This window comes from Triturus cristatus, chromosome 3_1, assembly GCF_964204655.1.
Source record: "Triturus cristatus chromosome 3_1, aTriCri1.1, whole genome shotgun sequence".
Lineage (NCBI taxonomy): Eukaryota > Metazoa > Chordata > Amphibia > Caudata > Salamandridae > Triturus > Triturus cristatus.
The window spans coordinates 21,879,665-21,901,034 of record NC_140583.1 but is presented as its reverse complement, the minus strand read 5'-3'; the positions used below and the strand labels follow the sequence as shown (position 1 = coordinate 21,901,034).

At 48.9% G+C, this 21,370-nt stretch overlaps 1 protein-coding gene across 7 annotated transcripts in view; it reads right to left on the bottom strand.

Moving 5' to 3' along the window:
- Positions 1-21,370, bottom strand: part of CKAP5 (cytoskeleton associated protein 5) — a 1,152,983-nt gene that overhangs the window by 1,048,466 nt on the left and 83,147 nt on the right. For all 7 annotated transcript variants that reach the window (XM_085646654.1, XM_085646649.1, XM_085646653.1 and 4 more), the window contains exon 4: positions 15,231-15,437. In XM_085646654.1, the coding sequence (XP_085502780.1) occupies positions 15,231-15,437 (207 nt within the window). The remainder of the gene's footprint in view (positions 1-15,230; positions 15,438-21,370) is intronic.

Genomic DNA, 21,370 nt, shown 5'->3' with positions numbered 1-21,370 from the left:
AGCAAGATATAATCTATACGGCTTTTCCTTAAACCATTATGATAGGTATTACAGGCACATTTATCAGATAAGGAGCGGCCATTTACTGCCCTTAAGCCCCTGGTCAAACATAGGGCCATCCAATTCAAAGCTGCCTCAGTCCCTTTGGCGATTTTATCTATTGATAGGTCAGGAATATTCCAAACTGCATCCTCTGTAGACCCCCAACTGTCCCCAACTGCCTGAAGCGGCTCAAAGGTGCAGTTCAAATCGCCCGCAAGGATAAACAAATTATCGCTTCCAGAACTGTCAAGATACCTATCAACTACATCGACAATACCAGGGCAGCGGCCTCCAGGTAGGCCTCGTGCATAAATGTTGATAATGAACAGGTCCCGGTGGGCGGCTTTGCTCAACTTAATGCCCATAAGGTCTTGGTGTTCCAGGAAAATTTCTGTTAGATGGACTCCCAAGGATTGCTTCACCCAGATCAGTTGGCCCCCTAGAGCGCGCCCTTTGCTACCTCCGATTGCAGGTTTAAAAAAATTGATGAACCCAACCCTATGGATTGGGGCCGTGGCCCATGTTTCCTGGAGTAATATAATATCAAAGGAATCTATAAATTCCAACCACTCCTCAGAGAGTAGGCGGCCCTTGATCCCAGCCACATTCCAGGAAGCCACCTTTAGAAAATCATGGGGAGATGTTACATTATTTATATATGGTTGGATCCTTGGCGCCGTGGGGGCTAAAAATTCCACCACCTTCTCAGGTTCAGCCCTGGGACATTTCCTGCAAACAGGCGAGTAAACACGTTTTGGTTATTTGTGCGATTTTTAAGGAATATTTTTAAATTTCAAAACTCCAAACTTTAGAGAAAAAGTGTCAATGCTATCCTATGGAGGGAAAACAGGTTAACGGTTCTCATGTAAGTAATCGACTGTGGGAGTTATGGTTCTGGGGTAAGACTCCGGGGTATTCCAGGGTCAGTGATGCACTGTTGCACCCTCAGCAGCACTAGGGTGGCCAGGTGCGGTTTTGAGGTCGGGTGCTCTGTTTTCAATGGAGAACCTCCGGGACAAAGAAACACTGCTGGCTCGGGGACGAGGATCTTCTGGGTGCGACCACCATTCCGAGGGGTAGGTTGGAATGACATGGGTTGGTTAAGCACCATTGGTTTGGGCACACAAGGCCGTGGGGCGTCTGGTGCAGGGGTGTCTTGTGACGTCAGATTTTCTCACCCGCTCTGGTTGCAGGGCGGCGAGGGGGTCCTCGGGATTGAGGCTGCAGGCGTCTGGAGGCTTGAGGCAGGTCAGAGGACGCCGGATATCTGGTCAGGAACGCATGGGGGACCTCGTGGTGTTTTTCCACTTTAGCTCGGGCCGGGTTCAGTGGGTGCAGAGTGGGTTGGATTTGCGGGTCTCTGGCTGGCACCAGAAGCTGCAGTTTAAACACGTCCGGCATTCACGGGAGAAACAGTCTGGAAAGTGAAGGCAGGAAGGTCTTCCAGGGTTTGTGAGGTTGCTGGCTGCTGGACACGCCAGGATTTCGCAGGAGCAGGTTCGAGGGAAGACAGGCCTGTACGGCTGGAGCCCAAGTCAGTGGGCGTCATCCTCTTGTTAGCTCTGCACAGCTCTTTGTCCCTTTCTTCTAGGTAGGCTGGATCTGAGGAAAGAAGGTTCAGGGTGCCCCCTAAATACTAAGTTTAGGGGTGGTACAGGTAGGGAAAGGGCAGGGACCAATGCATCCCTTTCCTGGGGTGAGTACACCCCCCTATTCTGCCACTCCAGTGGGAGGGGGGCAGGAGCCTGTCCCTGGTTGGCTGAGTCCCCCCATCCTCAAGATGGCGGGAACTCAAGGTTGTGCTTCACCTAGCCTCCCCCACCTGAGGGGTAGGGTTGGCAGAGGTGGGCACACATTTTCCTCCCTCGTTTTTTCCCGCCGGTTCTCCCGCGCAACGTGGGGGGTAGAACCAGTGGGGACCGGATGCTGAAAGCAGCAAATGATCTGGAGAGGTTCACAAAGGCGGCATGCCTTTGAAGCTTCTCCGTGAACCCTGCCCTTCCTGGGGGATGAAGCGTGGCTCCACGTCGCAGAATGTGCATTGATCAGGACCCCGAGAGCAGCAAGCTCTCGACCCAGGGGTACAGACACATGTCTGGTGGTGGAAGCCTGAGCAGCCACTCAGTTGGGTCACTAGGAGTTGGTCGAGTTTCAGGGGGCATCTCCAAGATGCCCTTTGTTGTGCATTTTACATTAAATCCCCAACTTCATCCGACATTCCCGCTGGGACTTTGGTGTAAACTGCCAGCAGGCGTCGCACTCCTCGGAGTCGTGGTGCTCGTCCAAGCACCACATGCAGATCTTGCATGGCTCCGTAGCTGACATCTGCCGCATAAAGTCTTACAGGTCTTGAAGCACAAAGGCATCTCACACTGTTCCTGGACGCCAAAAGGCGTTGAAAAGGCCTGAAACAAACAGGCCAGAGGAACCGCTTCTCCTGAATCAGAGTTGAGACGCAGAAAAGAAAATGGATGTCGGCGCGCCGGGATGGACTTATGGCTCCACTGAATTGACGTCAGTACGGAGCAATGCGACGCCATCCCCCAGCACACAGAGGTACTGCTGAAAATTCTCCGGATCCAAACTGACGCATGGGCACATTCTAAAGTTAAGGAATCTGTGGCTAGATGTCTATCAGATAGATTGTTAAAAAGCAAGCTAGGTGAATAAGAACTTTTCTTACATTATTGTAAAAATGTGCAAATACAGTTGTAATTACTTTTGATTACTTTTTCAGGATTACTTTTTCTTCTTAGTGTGATATGCCTAGATGTCACACTGGGATCTTTCCTGGATAAAAAGGTAAGCAAGTCATTTCTCAAAACAGTTTTAGGTTTTCATACAATTCTCAACTCCACACTTAGAACTTTTGTCCACAGATAAACAGTCAATGCCGTCCAATGGGAGAAAATCAGGTAATAGGTTTAAAGGGGATTAATCTGTCTTGGGAGTTGTTTCTGGCGTTAGAACAAGGGTTACCCCAGTGCAAAGGATGCACTCAAACAGCACCCTCAGCGGCACTAGGGCAGCCGGGTGCGGAGGCAAAATACTATGCAATCTGAGATGGGGGGGCTCTGGTTGGTGGAAGCTCACAGGCACGCTACTTGGATGTGGGAGCAAAGCTCCTCTTAGCGTTTAGCTCCGGGCATAAGGGCGGGAGGTACGATTAAGCACACAAGGTTCGCCCACAGCGGCGGCCTGGTGCATGGAAGTTGCTAGTTTTGGCTGCAGGCTCAGTCGAAGAAGTCTTCTAGGAGGAACTAAAAGCTGGGCAGGTAAGTTGGGGGGGGGGGGGGGGGAGAAATGGAGGGGGGGGGAGAAATGGAGGAGGGGGCGGGGACAAAGGTGCACCTCAGGTCCTTCTCCAGAGTGCAGGGTGGCTGGATGCACGCACAGGTGTCTTGAGGGCGGATTTCACCTTACCGGGCCACTCAGTGTGGGGTGGGGGGGAGTCTGTGCAGATGCTGAAAGCTAGGTCAGGGAGTCCTGGAGCGGTCAACCCACAGTGGGCTCAAACTCTGGAGCACCTCGCTGGGACCCGTGGGCCACTCACTCGGGCTGTAGGTAAAAAGTGCAGTGGTGGTTCTAGGTGATGTTTGCTTTGTCTTCAGCAGGATTGGAGTCTTGCTTTGGAGATTTGGAACAGAGCTGCTGTTCACAGAAGAGCCGGTCTTTGTTGAAGGCAGTCAGTCCTTCCAGGGGTTCTGAATATCGCTGGCTGCAGGACAAGGAGATTTTGCACAGGATCCCTGGAAACTGCAGACAGGCCGGTAGGGTTGGGGCCAAGTCCGTTCTTCTCTGCAGTCTCCTCTGCTGGGCTTCTTTCATCCTCCTCCGTAGATTGCCGGGAATGTGCCTTCTGGGATCAGGACGGCCCCCTAAATAATGAATTTAGGGGCATTTTAGTCATTTAGGGGCATTTTAGTCATCTCGAGGTCAGTAGCCAATGGGCTACTGACCTTAGGGTGACGTCCTTGGTGGGCTCAACCCACGTCGGTGAGTGGGCACAATCCCCAACACTGATGGGAGAGAGCCTTCCACCTGCAAGATGGTAGGCACTGAAGAGTGGGCTGCACCTTGCCTCCCCCACCTGAGGGGTGGGGTTGATAAAGTTAGGCACACCTTCTGGGCTGTGCTCATTTTTCCTGTGTCTTTCCGCCAAAAAGTAAGGGGACACAGGAAGGGGGCAGTGTCTTGATAGTAGGAGAGGCTGGGGGTAGTAGTACAAAGGCAGCAAAACTTTTGAAGCTACCCGGTCACCGATTGCTCTTACTGACCTGGGGGAGGAGTGACCACCTCCACCCAGGAAAGGCTTTGTTTCTGGGCCCATGGAGCAAAAGCTTCGACCCCCAGGGGTCCAGAAACACGTCTCGTGGTGGCAGGCTGGTGTTTACCAGTCAGGGAAACCACCAGAAGCTGGCTGTTTTTCAGGGGGCATCTCGAAGATGCCCTTCGAGTGCATTGTATAATAAATCCCACACTGGCATCCATGTGGGTTTATCATGCAGACGTTTGCTACCAAACTTCCAGTTTTCAGTCAAGCCATTATGGTGCTGTGGAATTCGTAATGACAAACTCCCAGACCATATACTCTTTTGTGGCTTTACTGCACTTACAATGTCCAAGAATGGACATTGACACTGCAGAGGTACAGTTCTCATGCAACTGTACCCTCACCAGTGGTATAGTGCACCGAGCTAGAGGGGTGTCTTACCTATACCACAGGCAGTGGGTTGCAGGCATGGGGGGGGGGGGTGCGCGCAGGACCTCAAACGGTGGCACAATATGTGCTGTGTCCCTTAGAGGCCTTCTCTGGTCACAGTGCCCTTGGTACCCATGGTACCTTTTACAATGGACTTGCATGTGTCCAGGAAGGTGTCAAGTGGGGGTACAAAGATGCATCGTTTTGGGAAATAACACAGGCCCTGGGAACCGGATTGGCAGGCATCCAGGGCACATCAAGTCAAAGTGCATCAGCAATCTGGCAAAAAGTGTGGGGGGGGGGGGGGGGGTTTACTGCAACAGAAACCCAGCTTCCGACAAAGAGCCATAGGACATTCCAGCAGAAGCACACATATCTGAACCAGGCATGGCACCACAGTGTACCACTGGGACACATTCATTTATGTCCCAGAAAGAACATGACAAATTTTGCTGGTTCATGACCACCCTGAATAGATTGAGTGAGGGGCACCCAAAGGTTGTTTGCAAAAACGTGTGCCATCGTGTACGAAAAAGCATGGGAATAGCAGCCTAGAACACTGCTGGTGTTCACAGACCTCAGAATCAGGCTCGTAGGAGGAAATCTGCAAGCCAAATGATTCCATTCGTTTTGACTCTCTCGATCAGGCAGAGGGACAGGAAAGTTTTAGGACTCACTTTACAGGTGGCTGTCTGTACCATCAAACTCTAGCACTGGATGTTGTGAAAGCAAGCCTGGGTCCCCTGTTCTATTCCATATAGGTGCTATATTATAGGTTCAGGCAACTGGTTTACAGGGACTGACCTTTCACCTGGATAAAACACTGCATTCAGAATACGGGATTTCCCTAGTTCGAGATCTCACATTATGCATGAGGATTCTTGGAAGCACAGCAGTACTACGATCTCCTGTATAATATCCATGTCTAAAGTCCATGCCCGATGTCATCCTCAGGCCGACAGTAATACAGCGAGGTAGGACCCCTGGGCAGACCTATGGGTATACATACATCACATCTTGCCAAGACCGACAGAGGAGACCAGGACTTCTCGGCAGACACACTGACCAGAGACGCTGAAGTTCCTGAATGCAGACCAACCAGCTTTCAGTGGTCTAAAACATCCCTTGTGGGGTGTCCAACTCGACAAGATGGGGTCCCACAGTCTCACTCCTAATCTTAGAGGGATTCTTGGCATAACACCCACACACATGGTAGGTACACTTGGGTATATCTAGTTAGGGAGGCATCGTAGAACGCATTTTTTAGTGTCATGTATTTTATATACTCTTATGTATTCATGATTACTGCAAGATGGTAGAGCTATACCATCCGTTTACTTTCATAGTACTGCTAATCATTTATATCCTTTACTGTCTAACGATTGTTGTAACTCATCTATTTTACACCAGAACAACTGTTCAATAAATACTTATTGAAATCGCCCGGCCTGTTTATTCTGTGCATCTCTAAAACAGACCAAGTAAGCACGAGTGACTAAGCGAAAAGTGGTGTATTGTTTCCAAGGTCCTGAGGGATCAGGGTTATGTTCAATGGTTGCCATGAACTATTTTCTCCTTGGTAAGAGGAGATTCTAGTGGCACTGTGAGCTAGCTGATACAGAAGGCCAACATACTCGGTGAGGGTGTTCAGAATCAGTCTGACACCAATCCTAGTGTATACGGTCTGAATGCGCAGATCCTGTGTAGGCTTTATAGGAACTACACAACACCCCAATTGTAGGGTGATAGTGACGACCGACTTTCCTATTAACAGGTGGATTTGAACATGGCTTAGTCATTGTGCCCAAACTATTATCCAAGATGACCTTGCTTAATGGGAAAAGAGGTTCCGTAGGGGCCCAAACAGGCTGAAGCACCTCAGTCTAAACCAATAGCCATCACCTCCATGGTAGGGAGTTGTAGGTAAGACTTCTAACGCATTTCGCATAACGACTAATCAAGGCACTTTCTTCAGTAGTAGAACTGGGGGTGGGGGGGGGGGCAGACAAGGTGGCATCTGTAGAAGTATCCAGCCCACTGCAACCTGTTGAGTTCTCCATAATAGCTCTAACCTGGAAATAACTAGTTCTATCTTCATCATAATTTTAATTGTCCAAGTAAGTAATGAAGACTGTGCAAAGTTTGGTTCCTCATACGTGAAAGTGTCAGAATCAGAAAATTTGCCAGTTGGCCATGTGCCGGTTGGGCCCATCTCAGAAGATGCATCTCAGATTGCACATTGGGCTGTGAATACCGCTCCGGAGTCTATGGCATTGGTGCAAAGGGAACAGGCACAGGGGGTGGCACCAGAACCAAAGTCTGCACCAGAGATGGTGCTCAACCGGAAGGGAGTTCAAGGGGCAAGGACTTCAGCGAGTGGACCCGATGGCAGTAGACTGGAGGCCATTTGCGTTTCCTTGGGGCCAGTAACCATGCCAGAGGAACCTGGTGAAGTGCCCAGACATCAACTCTGATATAAAAGGTGGGGGGAGGGGTGGGGGGGGGGGGGGGGGGGACAGGCTGACGCCATCGCTGCAATCAGTGTGACAGAAAGGAGCCTTTTCTGGCTCCGATTTGGTCTTACCAGAAGACTTCGACCACGATGAAGATCTGCTGCGGGAATGACCTCAGGAAAAGGACCTTCCTTTAGACTCAGACAGTCCAATGTCTGACCACTTAAAGTTTGGCTCTGCAGTACTGTGTGGCCTTTGGATTCAACTGGGCACAGTTATCACAGGTCCTGGAGTGGAGCTCCGACCATCATCCACTAAAGATACTTTGTGTGCGTCCATCCCAGACAGGACAGTTCCTTCACAGTTTAAACCCCGTTCTGTTAGGGGGAGGGTGGGTGACATTTATTTCCTTTGCACACTGGTGAACATTGATGAAAAATGGGTTTTGACCACCACGGAGAAGCATCAGATCTGCGTGAAGGCACAAAGCTAGAAAATATGGTAAGCATGAATGGGTGGCACTTAGCTGCACAACGTCACCTATTGACAAACAGGTGTACTGCTTTGAATTTCCTGGTTCCAGTTCAGAGCCTGGGGAATATTTACAGGGTGCTGAATCTACACTTACAAGTGTACATCAAATGCAAGCAACACAACTGTTGGTTTAAGCGGTGGGATGAAATGGTTACACATTTAATAGATCCCAGATCATAGCATCAAATTATTCTAATATTTATGACACACACACACAGAAGCACCTCAACCCTCTGTCCTCTTGGCCACAGACAAAAGTGAATCTTTTAAGCAATGGCAAACAATCTTGATTAGAGAAAACAGAAAGCTATAAATACCTATCAACAGCACATGTAATCAGAAAATACACCCCCATAGTCATACATGACAAGAGGTGGAACATTGGACAGAAACTCTTGTTGGCGTCTTTTTCTCAGTTGTAGTTTTTTGCGTCGAAGGTTTCGGCTCTGAACTCTAACACTGAAGATTTAGCCTTGGACAAAAATGGAGTATGGACTTGCTTGGTTTTCATCAGAGGATTTCGGTTTGGTGCCGCTAGGGGGCCTGACTCGATACCAAGCAGTGGGCTTTTCTTTGTGTAGCGGCACCAGGCCCGCGGGCGGGGTGCTCGAATCTCTCGGTGCCAACCTTGGCCAGCAGGCAGGGGTATGACCAGAGCCTTTTTAGGTTTTGGTTGTTGGGGCAAGGGGGCTTCTGTACTCCCGGTACGTTGACCCGGTGTATCTTGATACTCTTCTTCAATGTCTGAGTCTGCTTCAGACACCTCAATATGTTCTTCCTCAGCTCCTTGAGCGTGTTCTTCTTTGGAATCTTCCCAGAAGATGTCCAGAACAGAGCCGAATTGCTGTTGCATTTCGTGACCAAGCCAGAAGGTCACGGAGCGCCTTCAATCGAAACTATCGGCACGCATCGCAGTCTCTTGTGTTCCGGGGGCAAACAGATTGCATACTTTGTGCAGGTCTGTGCGGGGAAACTTGGCGCGACACCCGGGACAGAGCTTGAATGGAGTCCATTCCATCGACTGCTAGCGAGCCCGAAGTCTTTAGTTCGTTGAAGATAGAACTTTAAGCACCTCTGAATGTCCACAGAGTGAAGTGCTTTCTCTGCTGGAGTAGCCGGTTGAGGGAAAAAAGCCTTAAGAATTACGGCCTCATTCAAATGAAGCAACTTTAGGAATGAATTTTGGGTTAGTACATAGTACCACTGTATGTCTTTTGAACTGTAGAAAGAGTTCCCAAATGGTGAGAGCCTGCATTTCTCCCACACGCCTCGCAGAAGTCAAAGCTAGAAGAAGCGCTAACTTCCAGGAGAAGAATTTCAACTCTGCTTTGTGAATCGGTTTGAAAGGAGGCTTCATAAGCTGGGTGAGAACCAAGTTCAGATGCCAAAGAGGAGGAGGAGGAGGCTTGACTGGAGGGAAAACTCTGAAAGTCCCTTGAGAAACTGTTTAACTATCCTTGCCGACCAGAGGGAAGGGCCTGAAGACGTGCGTCTGAAGCGAGAAATTGCTGCCAGATGCACTTTGATAGAAGAGTGAACCAGACCCGCTTTTGATAATGATAGAATGTATGGAATAACTTCATGCGGCTCGGATTCAAAAGGATGCAGGCCATTGTGTTGACAGCAGATACTTGCCTGAGACAGTACCTCTTTACATTCTGCGGAGAGATTCAGACCAAGAAATTGTCGCTGCTCAGGAGCCATGCGGAGAGTTGAAGTGACTGAGGATCCGGGTTTGCCAGACTTGGCCCTGGGACATAGTCCGCAGCGAAGGAATCTGCTGCAAGGGCAGAGGAAGGTCCAGGGAGAGAAGGTGAAGCTCTGTGAACGAAAACTCTCTGGGCCACGCAGGGGCTATCAAAATCATCCTGCACCGTTATGCCTTGAGCTTCCTGAGAAGTCTGGGGATCAGAGGAATGGGGGAAAAGCGTAAACAAATGCGCCTGACCAGGCCATCGAAAGCACATTCCCCAACGATACCGGATGATGAATCCTGCTTGCATAGAACCGGCATTTCCTGTTCTCCGGAGTGGCAAAGAGATCTATGGAAGGTGTGCCCCATCTGTGAAAACACCTTACGAAGAGTGAAGTTGTCCAGTTCCCACTCGTGGCTGACAGACTTCAGTCTGGAGAGATTCCGCTGCTTTGTTGAGGCCACCTGGAAGATGTTCCGCTCGGAGTGATTTCTTGCTGAATTGCCCACTCCCAGATTGCTTGGGCTTCTTGCGACAACAGTCAAGATCTGGTGCCTCCTTTGTTTATATAATGCATGGCCGTCGTGTTGTCCGTACGTATAAGAACTGTCGACTGTTGAATTAGTGGAAGACAGGCTTGCAAGGCTAGGCGAATCGCCCTGAGCTCCAGCAGATTGATATGCACCAGACGCTGCTGAGGCTGCCACAGGCCACTTACATAAAGATCTTGTAACACCGCTCCCCAGCCTGAGACAGGCGTCCGTAGTTATTGTGTGGAGCCGGGGCTAGCCTGAAGGACAGACCTTGAGAAATGTTTTCTTTGGTCATCCACCATGACACGGCCTCTTTCATGGCCTCTGTCACTGAGATCTTGTCGAAGGATCCATCGACTTGGCACCACTGCAAGTCTAACTTCTTGGAGAGGACGCATTCTTAATCTGCAGTGTGGAATCGGGGGTATGCATGAGGAGATGGAACCAGGCAGGGACTTGTAGAGGCGAACTGAAAGTCGGGAAGCCATGGAGCTCAGCTTTTCTTGCCTCTCCAAGGTCAGGAAAGCCTTGTTTACGGATGTGTTTAGAATGGCTCCCAGAAATCTGGCTGTCCTTGACGGACTGACAGAAGACTTCTGTTCATTGATTGGCAAACAGGCGTCTGCACGTTATGACTGTTTCCTCTGCCGCCTGTTAGGTAGGAGCTTTTAGCAACTAGTCGTCCAGGTAAGGGAAGACCTGAAGCTTACGCTTCCGCAGAAAGGCTGCTCAACGGGGTGAAAGATTTAGAAGACTGTACCTTATGCTTTTTCGTCGACGGAATCGATTACTGCGTCAAGTGAGTCTTTTTGGATGATTTCACCTCAGAAGTCCATGATTGCTTCTTGAAGGTCTGAAGCCGCAGGAGGAGACGGAGGAACAGAACTGGATTTGCTCACAGAACTTACTCCTTTTGATAGTCCTTCCCTCTCCTTTACACCTTGGTGAGATGCGACAGAACTAAGCCCTTCAGACCTATCAGAGGACTTTTTCAAGGCCTTACCAGGGCGTTTCTCAGAAGGTGAAGCAGAAGCTCTACCCCTTTTTACAGACCTTCTGGAAGAGGTGCAGAAGAGGTTTCGTCGCTGTCACTGGATACTGGCTCCTTTCTTGATTTCAGCTTCTGGAGCCAGGTCAAAAGACGCCCTTCATGATCACACAAAGTCTTGGTAGGAAAAAGTGCGGCATATCTTACAGTCTGCAGCCTTATGATCCGAGTATAGACAGTAAATACAGTCCTTGTGCTGGTCTTCAATATACAACCTCTTCTTAGCACAGATAGCACATGCTTTAAAGAGGGCCTTCTCTTTATCTGACATCCTGAAGAATTTGGAGAAAAAACTGCTGAAAAAGTTGTCAGAATCAGAGTTCTAGGACAAAAAACTGAGCAGAGCTCAGTGGAGACTCCCTTGCACAACGCACGGTAGAAAATCTGAGGTTCTGAGCTTCTCTCAGGAGGGTTCTAGGGGGTGAGGCTAATCTGATTGGTTGTTCTTTTACAAAAAGGTGGATAGGTTGCAAAACAAGAATGGGCCTAGGCTCTGGTTTGGTAATGGTTTCTATTGCTATTTTATGTATACCGGAGACTCCCATTCCGACGACGGGGAATGATAAAAGCATGGGAATCTATGAAAGTTCCAATACTGGAGTAAGTAACGATTGTTCACATACGTGATCTTAGGGTCCAGAGTGCCTAGTAGGACATAGGAAAACTCCCTTGAAGGGCATATGCAAAAGTATTGCCTATACATTCGTAGATGTTATCCCAATATGTTTGTAGGATAGGGCAGTGGAACAGCATATGGGCAAGGTTAACGATGTGAGAGTTGCAGTTCCAACAAGTGGGACTCTCACTGAGATGGAGTTTAAAAAGCCTTTCAGGGGTCCAATATGTCCTATTAATTAGCATCAGTTTGGCTTGTGACAGTATTGGGGAGATTTTATTCAAAAAGGGGGTGATATGCATCTTCTCCCAGTTGAATGGAATATTACTGGAGTTGGCCTCGGATTCCCATTTTTCTTCACATTTCTTTTGAGATTTGCAAGGTTTAGGGGATAAGAGTTTATACACTTTAGAGACTGTGTCCTGACTTTAGTAGCTGTAACAACTTTGGGAGTAATGACGAGTCAGAAGGTTTAATAGAGCACGCCGTAAGGAGAGATTGGTTTTAGAAATTTATAAAAGTCTATCGGGTGTAGCCTGTGACGAGACCGAAGCACGGAAAAAGGCACAGGGAGGGTTCCCGCATAAAGATCTGACTAGATTTATACCATTTTTAGACCAATGTTCCCAATGGAGCATCCCTCCATCAATCTTCAGGCTCGGGTTGCGCCAGAGAGGACAAGTTGGTTTTGTTAGTTTTTAATGTAGAGAATTCTTCCAGCCGTAGTAGGGCTCTTCTAGTAAGCAAAATATATTTTGAGTGAGGTAGGGAGGATATATCCATGGTGAGGAGAGCAGGCAAGGGCATATCGTTGATAATTGATCTTTCTATGTCCAACCAGACTGGAGTGTAGTCAGTCTGAGGGAGTAGCCAGTTAGATCCCCGTTTACAAAGATACGTGGTTTGATATTTCCTAAAGTTCGGGAGGCCCAGACCACCTTTTTCTTTGGGTAATTGCAGTTTCTTCATAGATATTCTGGGCCTCTTACCTTGCCAAAGGAACGTGTTAAACTGTTTCTAGATCTTACCCAGGAAATCATTTCAAAACATCATAGGTAGCATGCTGGCTAGGTAGTTGACAAGATGGGTTGTCATGTTTAATGTCTCAGCTCTTCCCCATCTAACAGTAAAGAGATTTTTTTGAGGATGGCATTTTCATTGGTCTGAAGGGTGGTGTTCAGATCTCTCGTGAAATTTAAGCCTAGGTATTTAAAGCACTTTGGTTGCCGTAATAGACCTGAGTTGCCCAGAATTTCTTTTCCTCCATGATTGTTCAGTAGTTTTACTTCAGTCTTCTCTTTATTCAATTTGTAGCCAGATACTTTAGCAAAGTCCGATTGAGGACATAAGTGCGGGGATTGCAGTTTCTGCATTTTCGGAGACAACTAACACTGCGTCGGCATAAGCAGTAGTTTAGACATTGCAATTGTTGAAGCAAATTCCTGTGATTTGTTGATTATTCCTGAGGTGAAAGAGGAAAGGTTCAAATGCAGGGAGGAAGAGAGGGTGAGAGCAGCCTTGCCTTGTACGCTGCTGTAATTTGAAGGAAGATGAGACATTCTCCCGCTTGGACCTTGGCCGGGGGGTTAAAATATAGTGCCATCATCATAAGTTTAAAATTTTCGCCCAAATCAAATTTGTCCAGGGTTGCTTCCAAGTAGGCCCAATCAACTTTGTCGAAGGCCTTCTCTGCATCCAAGTTGGTGAGTCAGTAAGTTTGGCTTTCTCTAGGACATGAGCGAGGATACGAGTATTGTCACTAGTCGGTTTAAAAAACAAACGTGATGGGTGAATGAGTGGGTAGAAATATTTGCGGCGCTTGGCGAGAATCATTGCATAGATTTTGCAGTCTAAATTAGTGATATCGGTCTAATTTTTAGGGAGCGCTATGTCCTTCCCATCTTTGGGAATTACTGCTATGATGGGTTCTGTGGCGTCCCATTAATCAGGCCAGAGTCACTAAATTCATTTAACAAGTTTAAGAGAGGGAGAGTCAATTTGGAGAAGAGAAGCACTTGTAAAATTTGGCACAAAACCCATCAGGGACGGGAGCTTTGTCGGTACTCTAATTTTAGTTCTGATAATTATCTCACCATTGTACCTACCAGCATTGCTGCATTTTCAGTTATTTATTGCTCATTTCGTATACTTTAAAAAAATGATTTGAAATAAAAAATAAAAAAAACAAAGCGCATACATTCGGACCCAACACTAGATGGCAGGCTATGCACAGCATGTGATCTACAGCTCACATGCCTTCAACATGCAGTTATCGATTTACAGCTAAGTACTTAGTTGTGGGAGTTGGTTTTCTGGGGTTAGAACCAGGGTTCCCCTAGGGTCAAGGATGCACTCTCCAAGCACCCTCAGCGGCACTAGGGCAGCGGGTGCAGAGCGCTGGGGCCCAATGTTAACAAATGGGGAGAGGGGGCTCCAGTTGGTGGCTGCTCACAAGCAGGCCACAAGGTTGAGGGAGTGAAGCTCAGGTCAAATTGGGGAGGGGGGGGGGGGCGGAAGGGGCAGTAAATAGCTGGGTAGCTCACAAAGTCGGCAAGCCTTTGAAGCTTCCCCTTCGTGGACCCCGCCCATCCTGGGTGAGGAGGCTCCGCACCTTGTCCCAGGATGTGCTTATTTTCAGGACCTAGAGAGCGGCAGGTTCAGCGGCAGGTTCTCGAACCAGGGGTCCAGAAACAGGTCTGGTGATGCCAGCTGGCCTACTTGGGTCTTTTTACAGGGGGCTATCTCTAAGATGCCCTCTGAGTGCATTTTTCATTAAATCCCACACTGGCATATGTGTGGGCACATGCACCTGTACCCTCACCACTGGTACAGTGCACCCAGCTAGAGGGGTGGCTTACCTATGCCAGGGCAGTGGATTGTAGGCATGGCACACAGGGACGTGTGCCATGTCGACTTCACTTTGTTCTGCGCCAAATCACGCAGCCTGCCATGGGGGGGGGGGGGGGGTATATGTATGTATCTATCTATCTATCTATATATATAAAGGTACAGGGCCCGTAAGGGTGGCACAATAAGTGTTGCAGCCCTTAAAGGTCTTCCTTGGTACCCTTGGTACCTACAGTACCCTTTACAAGGGACTTAAATGTGGCCAGAGAGTTGCCAATTATGTTTTGCAACAGTACAGTTTGGGTAAAGAACACAGACCCTCGGTACCTGGTTGGCAGGAACGCAAGGCACAGTCAAAGTACATCAACATTAAGCAAAATGTGGGGGGGGGGGGGGGGGGGGGGGGGGCTAAAAGCAGCGCTTTCCTACAATACCAATTTAAAGATATGGTAGGAAGGAGCAGATAAGGAAAGAGACAAACAGCAAAATATTCTCCTGCCCAATGACCTCTTTGCTAAAACCTCACAATTAGTTATTCTTCCATCATTTGTACTTACAGTTGAACACTTCAACAAAGAAACACAAGTAAATACATAGAACAAACTAACGCTCTAGAAGTAAAACAAGTTAAATTCAAAAGAAATGGAAATCCTTTACATACATCAGATGTGCTGGAATATTACAAGAAAAGCCTGTTAGAAGTACCTGCGGCCCGCAGACAAACATGGAAACAGAAAGCAGCAATGACCACGAAGCCTTACCTCAGCGCCTTCCTCAAGGTCTCGGCACATGCCACAATGATCTTGGGGTTCTTGTTGTCCAACCCTTTCAGCAGCTCTTCCTGTACAGGCTCTCCCCGCTCGATCTCTACATACATGAGGCATATGTCAACACCAAGCTCTTTTGCTCTGGCTTTCGGCTGGTTAAAGACTTTATTTACCACTCCAGAAACCACTTCTCCAGTTGTCCTACAAAGATCAACAGTTTTAGTTTGCATCATGTGACAAACGTAAAGAGAACAGAATTTATGGATAGCACCGGGCTCTATTTTTAAATATTTTCAGCACACACACGTATGTAACAGGGTCACTGTGTAGAGCACAAAAGAGGAGCTTAGTCAAAGTGAACACTGCAAATATGAAGTGGATGGATGGCTCATTATCTCAAGCACTCACACTATAAATCTTTTCATTATATCCCCAACAATAAAGAGGAATATCCCACATGAGTATAGCCCAATGTATTTTTAACAGTAATCTCGATCTGGAGGACAGTGCCACTTTTTGCATGGTTGATCCTTAGATTATTACAACCTAAAACGACTGACGAAGAGGACACCATGTCGCAAATCAAGAAGACATCTACTGCCTTGGCACCAGCCGTACCGGCTTGTCTCCTGTTACTCGAACCTGCGAAGAAGACGCCTATCCCGTTGACAGACTTCCAAGAACCCCAGGAAGACTGACATGTTTCAGCTAAGACCAGATCTCCAAAGGCCAGCAGCCCGGTTAGAAAGATATCAAGGATTCCAGATCCGAACCCTGACCACTCTGCACCAGACGAACAAGTTACTTACCTTCGGTAACGCTTCTTCTGGTGGATACATATCTGCCTGTGGATTCCTCACCTTTTGAATATCCACTGCGCCAGCATTCCACTGAACTTTTTTCCCCAGCTCTCTACGCCGACAACGTCATAATGCATCAGCTCTGCTCGCGACTCCGTATGCCGTCACCGGAGCCATAAGAGCCACGTTGGCGTGATGACGTCAGTTCCACCCATTTTTTCCGTGCCCCCGAGGCGCACAGGTGGACCAACGACAGATTCAAAGTATACAATATACAATCAAATATACATAGAACATATACAAAAGGAAAGCTAAATAAAACAAGCATTTCCTACCAATGTACCAGAAAGCATAACATCTCAAACAAGACCACTTTTAAGATATACAAAGGTGGACAACGGGGAGGCGGGTGGGCCAGTGAGGAATCCACAGGCAGATACTGTATCCACCGGAAAAAGCGTTACCGAAGGCAAGTTACTTGTTCTTCTGATGGATACATCTGCCAGTGGATTCCTCACCTTGTGAATAGATTCCCACGGCAGTCCCCACTACCGGAGGAGGGTGTCGACCTTCCTATACCAGAAATTCTTGCAAGACAGAGCGCGCGAAGTGGCTCTCCCTCCTCCTAACAGAGTCCAAGCAATAATGCTTCGCGAAAGTATGGAGGGAGGCCCAAGTCGCGGCTTTACAAATATCTGCCACAGGAACACCCCTGGCCAAAGCAGATGTAGATGATTTAGCTCTAGTTGAATGAGCCCTAATACCCTCAGGAGGAACCTCACCAGCCAGGGCATAGCAGATCTTGATGGCAAGGATGATCAATCTCGATAAAGTGCGCTTGTGCACAGCTCTTCCTTTAGAATGTCCAACTTAACCCACAAAGAGCTGATCGTCCAGACGAAAGACTTTCGTGCTATCCAAGTAAAAACTCACAGCTCTTTTTGGGTCCAGGCGATGAAGTCTTTCCTCCTCTTTGGAGGGATGAGGAGGTGGATAAAAACAGGGAGAGTAATAGACTGCCCCAAATGAAACTGAGTAACTACTTTAGGCAAGAAAGCAGCCCTGGTCCTGAGAACCATCCTTTCAGCATGTAATGTTAAAAACAGGGGTTTAGAACTAAGAGCTTGAAGCTCACTCACCCTCCTTGCCGAGGTTATGGCTACAAGAAAGACCGTCTTAAAGGACAACAGCCTCAGAGGACAACTGTGAAGAGGCTCAAACGGAGACCCCATCAGAAAAGTTAAGACAAGATTAGGTCCCACTGTGGCATTACAAAAGGAGGAGGAAATTTGTTTGTAAGGCCTTATATAAACCTTAGTACAATAGGAGATTTAAATAATGACGGTTGATCAGGAAGACATAAAAAAGCCGATAAGGCCGATAGATAGCCCTTGACCGTGGACACAGCACAGCCCTGCTGAGCCAAGGAAAGAGCAAACTGAAGCACATCAGAAAGATGAGCTTTTAAAGGGTCAATGGATCTCTCTCCACACCATTTAACAAACTTAGACCACCTATATGAGTAAACGGACTTGGTGGAGTGTCGCCTGGCCGATAAAATTACATCCGCCTGATGTGGGGGGGAGAGAGAAGGAATTCAGGTTGCCCCGTTCAATCTCCAGGCATGAAAATGTAAGCTCTGGAGGTGGGGGTGTAGATCTGCCCCTCCGACTGCGAGAGGAGGACTCCCCTCAGAGGGAGACTGAGCGGAGGGCACGAGGAGAGGTGGAGAAGATCTGTATACCACACCCTTCTTGGCCAATCCGGGGCGACCAAAATAACTTGGGCCCGGTCTTGGCGAATCTTCCTCAGAACCCGAGGAATCAGGGGTATGGGAGGAAATGCGTAAAGGAGTTGTGAGCTCCAACTCAACTGAAACGCGTCCCCCAACGCCCCCTGAATCGGAAACTGGAGACTGTAGAATGACGGGCAATGCGCGTTCTCGCGGATGGCAAACAGGTCTATCTGAGGAGACCCCACATCCGAAAGATGTGACGAACCACCTCCGGATGAAGCCTCCACTCGTGGTCGACGGAGAACTGCCGACAGACTGTCCGCACGTACGTGCAGCACTGCGGCCAGATGATTCGCCATCAAGCAAATCCGATGATCCTGAGCCCACGGCCAAAGCCGTAACGCTTCCCTGCAGAGACGGTACGACCCTACCCCTCCCTGCTTGTTGACATACCACATCGCGGTAGTGTTGTCTGTCAGGACTTGAACCGACTGACCACGAAAGGAAGGGAGGAAGGCCTTGAGCGCCAAACTAATCGCCCGCAATTCCAAAAGGTTGATGTGAAGCAACCTTTCCTCTGGAGACCAAAGACCTTTGATCTCCAGATCCCCCAGATGAGCACCCCACCCTAGGGTGGAGGCATGCGTTATCACTGTGGCCACCGATGGAGGCAGATGGTAGGGCTTACCTTGAGACAGATTGCCCCCCACGCTCCACCAAGACCGATCCGCCGCAGCTTCTCTGGAGATCTTGATTGACTCCCTGAGATCTCCGTTGTGCTGATACCACTGCCTGCGGAGGCACCACTGGAGCGCCCTCATGTGCCAGCGTGCATGGTTGACCAACAGAATGCAGGAAGCGAACAGACCGAGCAGGTGAAGGACCTTCAGAAATGGAACAACCGCTCCATTGTGGAATAAAGGGACCATCTCCTGAATGTCGAGAATTGTTGGAGGAGGAGGAAATGCTTGACGCAGTAGTGTCCAGTACCGCCCCTACGAAGAGGTTGCGTTGAGAGGGCACCAGGTGAGATTTGGGCACATTGATCGAAAAAAACCAAGTCGAATAACAGCTGAGATGTTACCTGCAGATGATGTTGCACCATCTCTGGGGACTCTGCCTTCAGAAGCCAGTCGTCCAGGTAGGGGAAAACGGGAATCCCCGACCTCCTGAGATGAGCAGCCACCACTGCCATCACCTTCGTGAAGACTCGAGGTGCAGTAGTAAGACCAAAAGGGAGGACTGCAAACTGGTAGTGTTGTGACCCAACCGTAAAACAGATACTTCCTGTGCGACTTCAGGATTGGGACATGGAAGTACACGTCCTGCAAGTCGATCAACACCATCCAGTCTCCTTGCTGCAATGCTTGAAGAACCTGCGCAAGGGTCAGCATCTTGTATTTCTCCTGTTTCAGGTAAAAATTCAAAATTCTGAGGTCCAGAATTGGACGCAATCTGCAGTCCTTCTTGGGAATCAGGAAATACCGGGAGTAGCATCCCTGACCCCTTTCCTCCTCCGGAACCACCTCGATCGCAGCTTTTTGCAACAAAGTTAGAACCTCCTTCTGCAGAAGAAGCACCTCCATAAAAGAAGATCTCTCCTTCCGGCAGCTTAGGGGCTAACAACTTCATAGAGTCCATCAAGGCGTGAACGTAGCGCCCCAGCAAACAAGTGGCACTGGTCGATTTAAGCACCATGCTTCCTGAAGAAAAGACCTTCCTGGCTGCTTGATCAGTCTTTTTAGAATCCCTATCCGCTGGAGTCTGAGGGAAAGCGCCTGAAGCATGCTTCGAGCATGAAGCCTGTACCACAAGGCTTTCTGGAGAGGGATGGGAAGAAAGAAAACTTGGATCCCCATGGGCCACCCTATATCTCCTTGCCACCTGTCTGGAGACTGCAGGCGAAGAGAGTGGCTTACGCCAAACGTCCATAACAGGCTCCAAGATAAGCCTCAATAAAAGGTAACAAGGGTTCAACATTTGAAGTAGGCGAATGTAGAACTTCAATAAGGAGGTTCGGCTTATACTCTGAGGGTAACTGCAAGTCCAGCAACTCTGCGGCCTTCTTAATTACTAAATGATAGGGGGGCCAGTTCTTGTGGCGGTGAAGATCTAGTAGATGAATGCTCCCACTCCGGAGTAGTATCAAGACCACTAGCATCTTCAATGCCTTCAAAGTCGACAGAAGATGCATCCACCTCACCTTCTTCCACTTCCTCCCTATAACGTTTCTCTTCCAAGACCCTCTGGGCCTCTCTCCTGGAACGGATCCGAGGAGCCGGCGCCGTACGCGGAGTCGTGGAACCGAATGTGGAGTCGGCGGCGCCGGACGTGGAGCAGAGGGAGTCGGTAACGGCGTCGAGGAGGGCTCCGAAGAAGGCCGATCCAAACGAAGCAGAGATGGATCACCAGACGGCACTGGAAACTGCCAAGAAGGAGCCAACGGCAAAAAGGGCATAAATGGGGCCTGAGCATAATGCTGCGGCACTCCCAAGGTGTATGCCATAGGACCCACGGGACCAGATGTTGCGCCGATGGGAAGGCAGCCCGTTGAAAAATCCCTTACATCGCATTAAGGAAATGCGTCGAATCCGCACCCGGAGTCGGGAACTGAAGATAAGGGATTGATTCTTAATCCAGTCGAGGAGTACCTGGAACCGGAGCCGCAGTGTCCTCAACAGGCGCCACAGGATCAGCCGGCTCCGGAGAAAGCTCTTGTTCCTGCTTGACGCCAGAAGCAGAAGACTCCACTGGCGCCGGAGACTGCGCCGGTGACTGCGCCGGTGACCGCTTCGGCGAAGGCGACCTCTCTGGGGACTTCCTAGGAGATGGAGAAGGAGATTGAATATGCTACTTACCAGTATGCATCTGTTCTTGGCATGTAGGGCTGCTGACATTCATATCTGTGCATAGATCGCCGCCTAGTGTTGGGTCCGGATGATTGCACATTGTTGTCCTGGAAGAGTCTTCGAAGTGTCACGAGATAGGTGACTCCTCCCCTGCACCACAGTGCGCATGGGCATCCTCTCCATCCTTAGATTGTTTTTCGCCATTGTGACAGTGATGGAGTAGATACAGTAAGTGCTGACCATGCTATACAGTAATTCTGAGTGCTGCAGCCGCTACAGGCGCCGGGGAGGAGGGTGGGCGATATGAATGTCAGCAGCCCTACATGCCAAGAACAGATGCGTACTGGTAAGTAGCATATTCAGTTCGAGGCATGTGGGCTGCTGAATTCATATCTGTGCATAGAATACATAGCAGTTCCTCCATTAGCGGCGGCTACCCGTGCCAGCTGCAGCAGTCTGAAAAAGAGTTTTGAGAACAGCCTGTCCTACAGCTGCCTGCTGTTTTGAGTGTACATCTACACAGTAGTGTTTGGTAAATGTATGGATAGCGGACCATGTGGCTGCTCTACATATTTCCTGTAAAGGAATGTTTCCTAGGAAAGCCATGGACGCCCCTAACTTTCGTGTTGAGTGGGCTCGTGGGGGAATCGTTAATGTGCGTTTAGCTTTTTGATAGCAAATTTGAATACATTTAACGATCCATCTGGCTATCCCTGCTTTGGAAATGGCGCTGCCCTTGTGTTGTGGAGA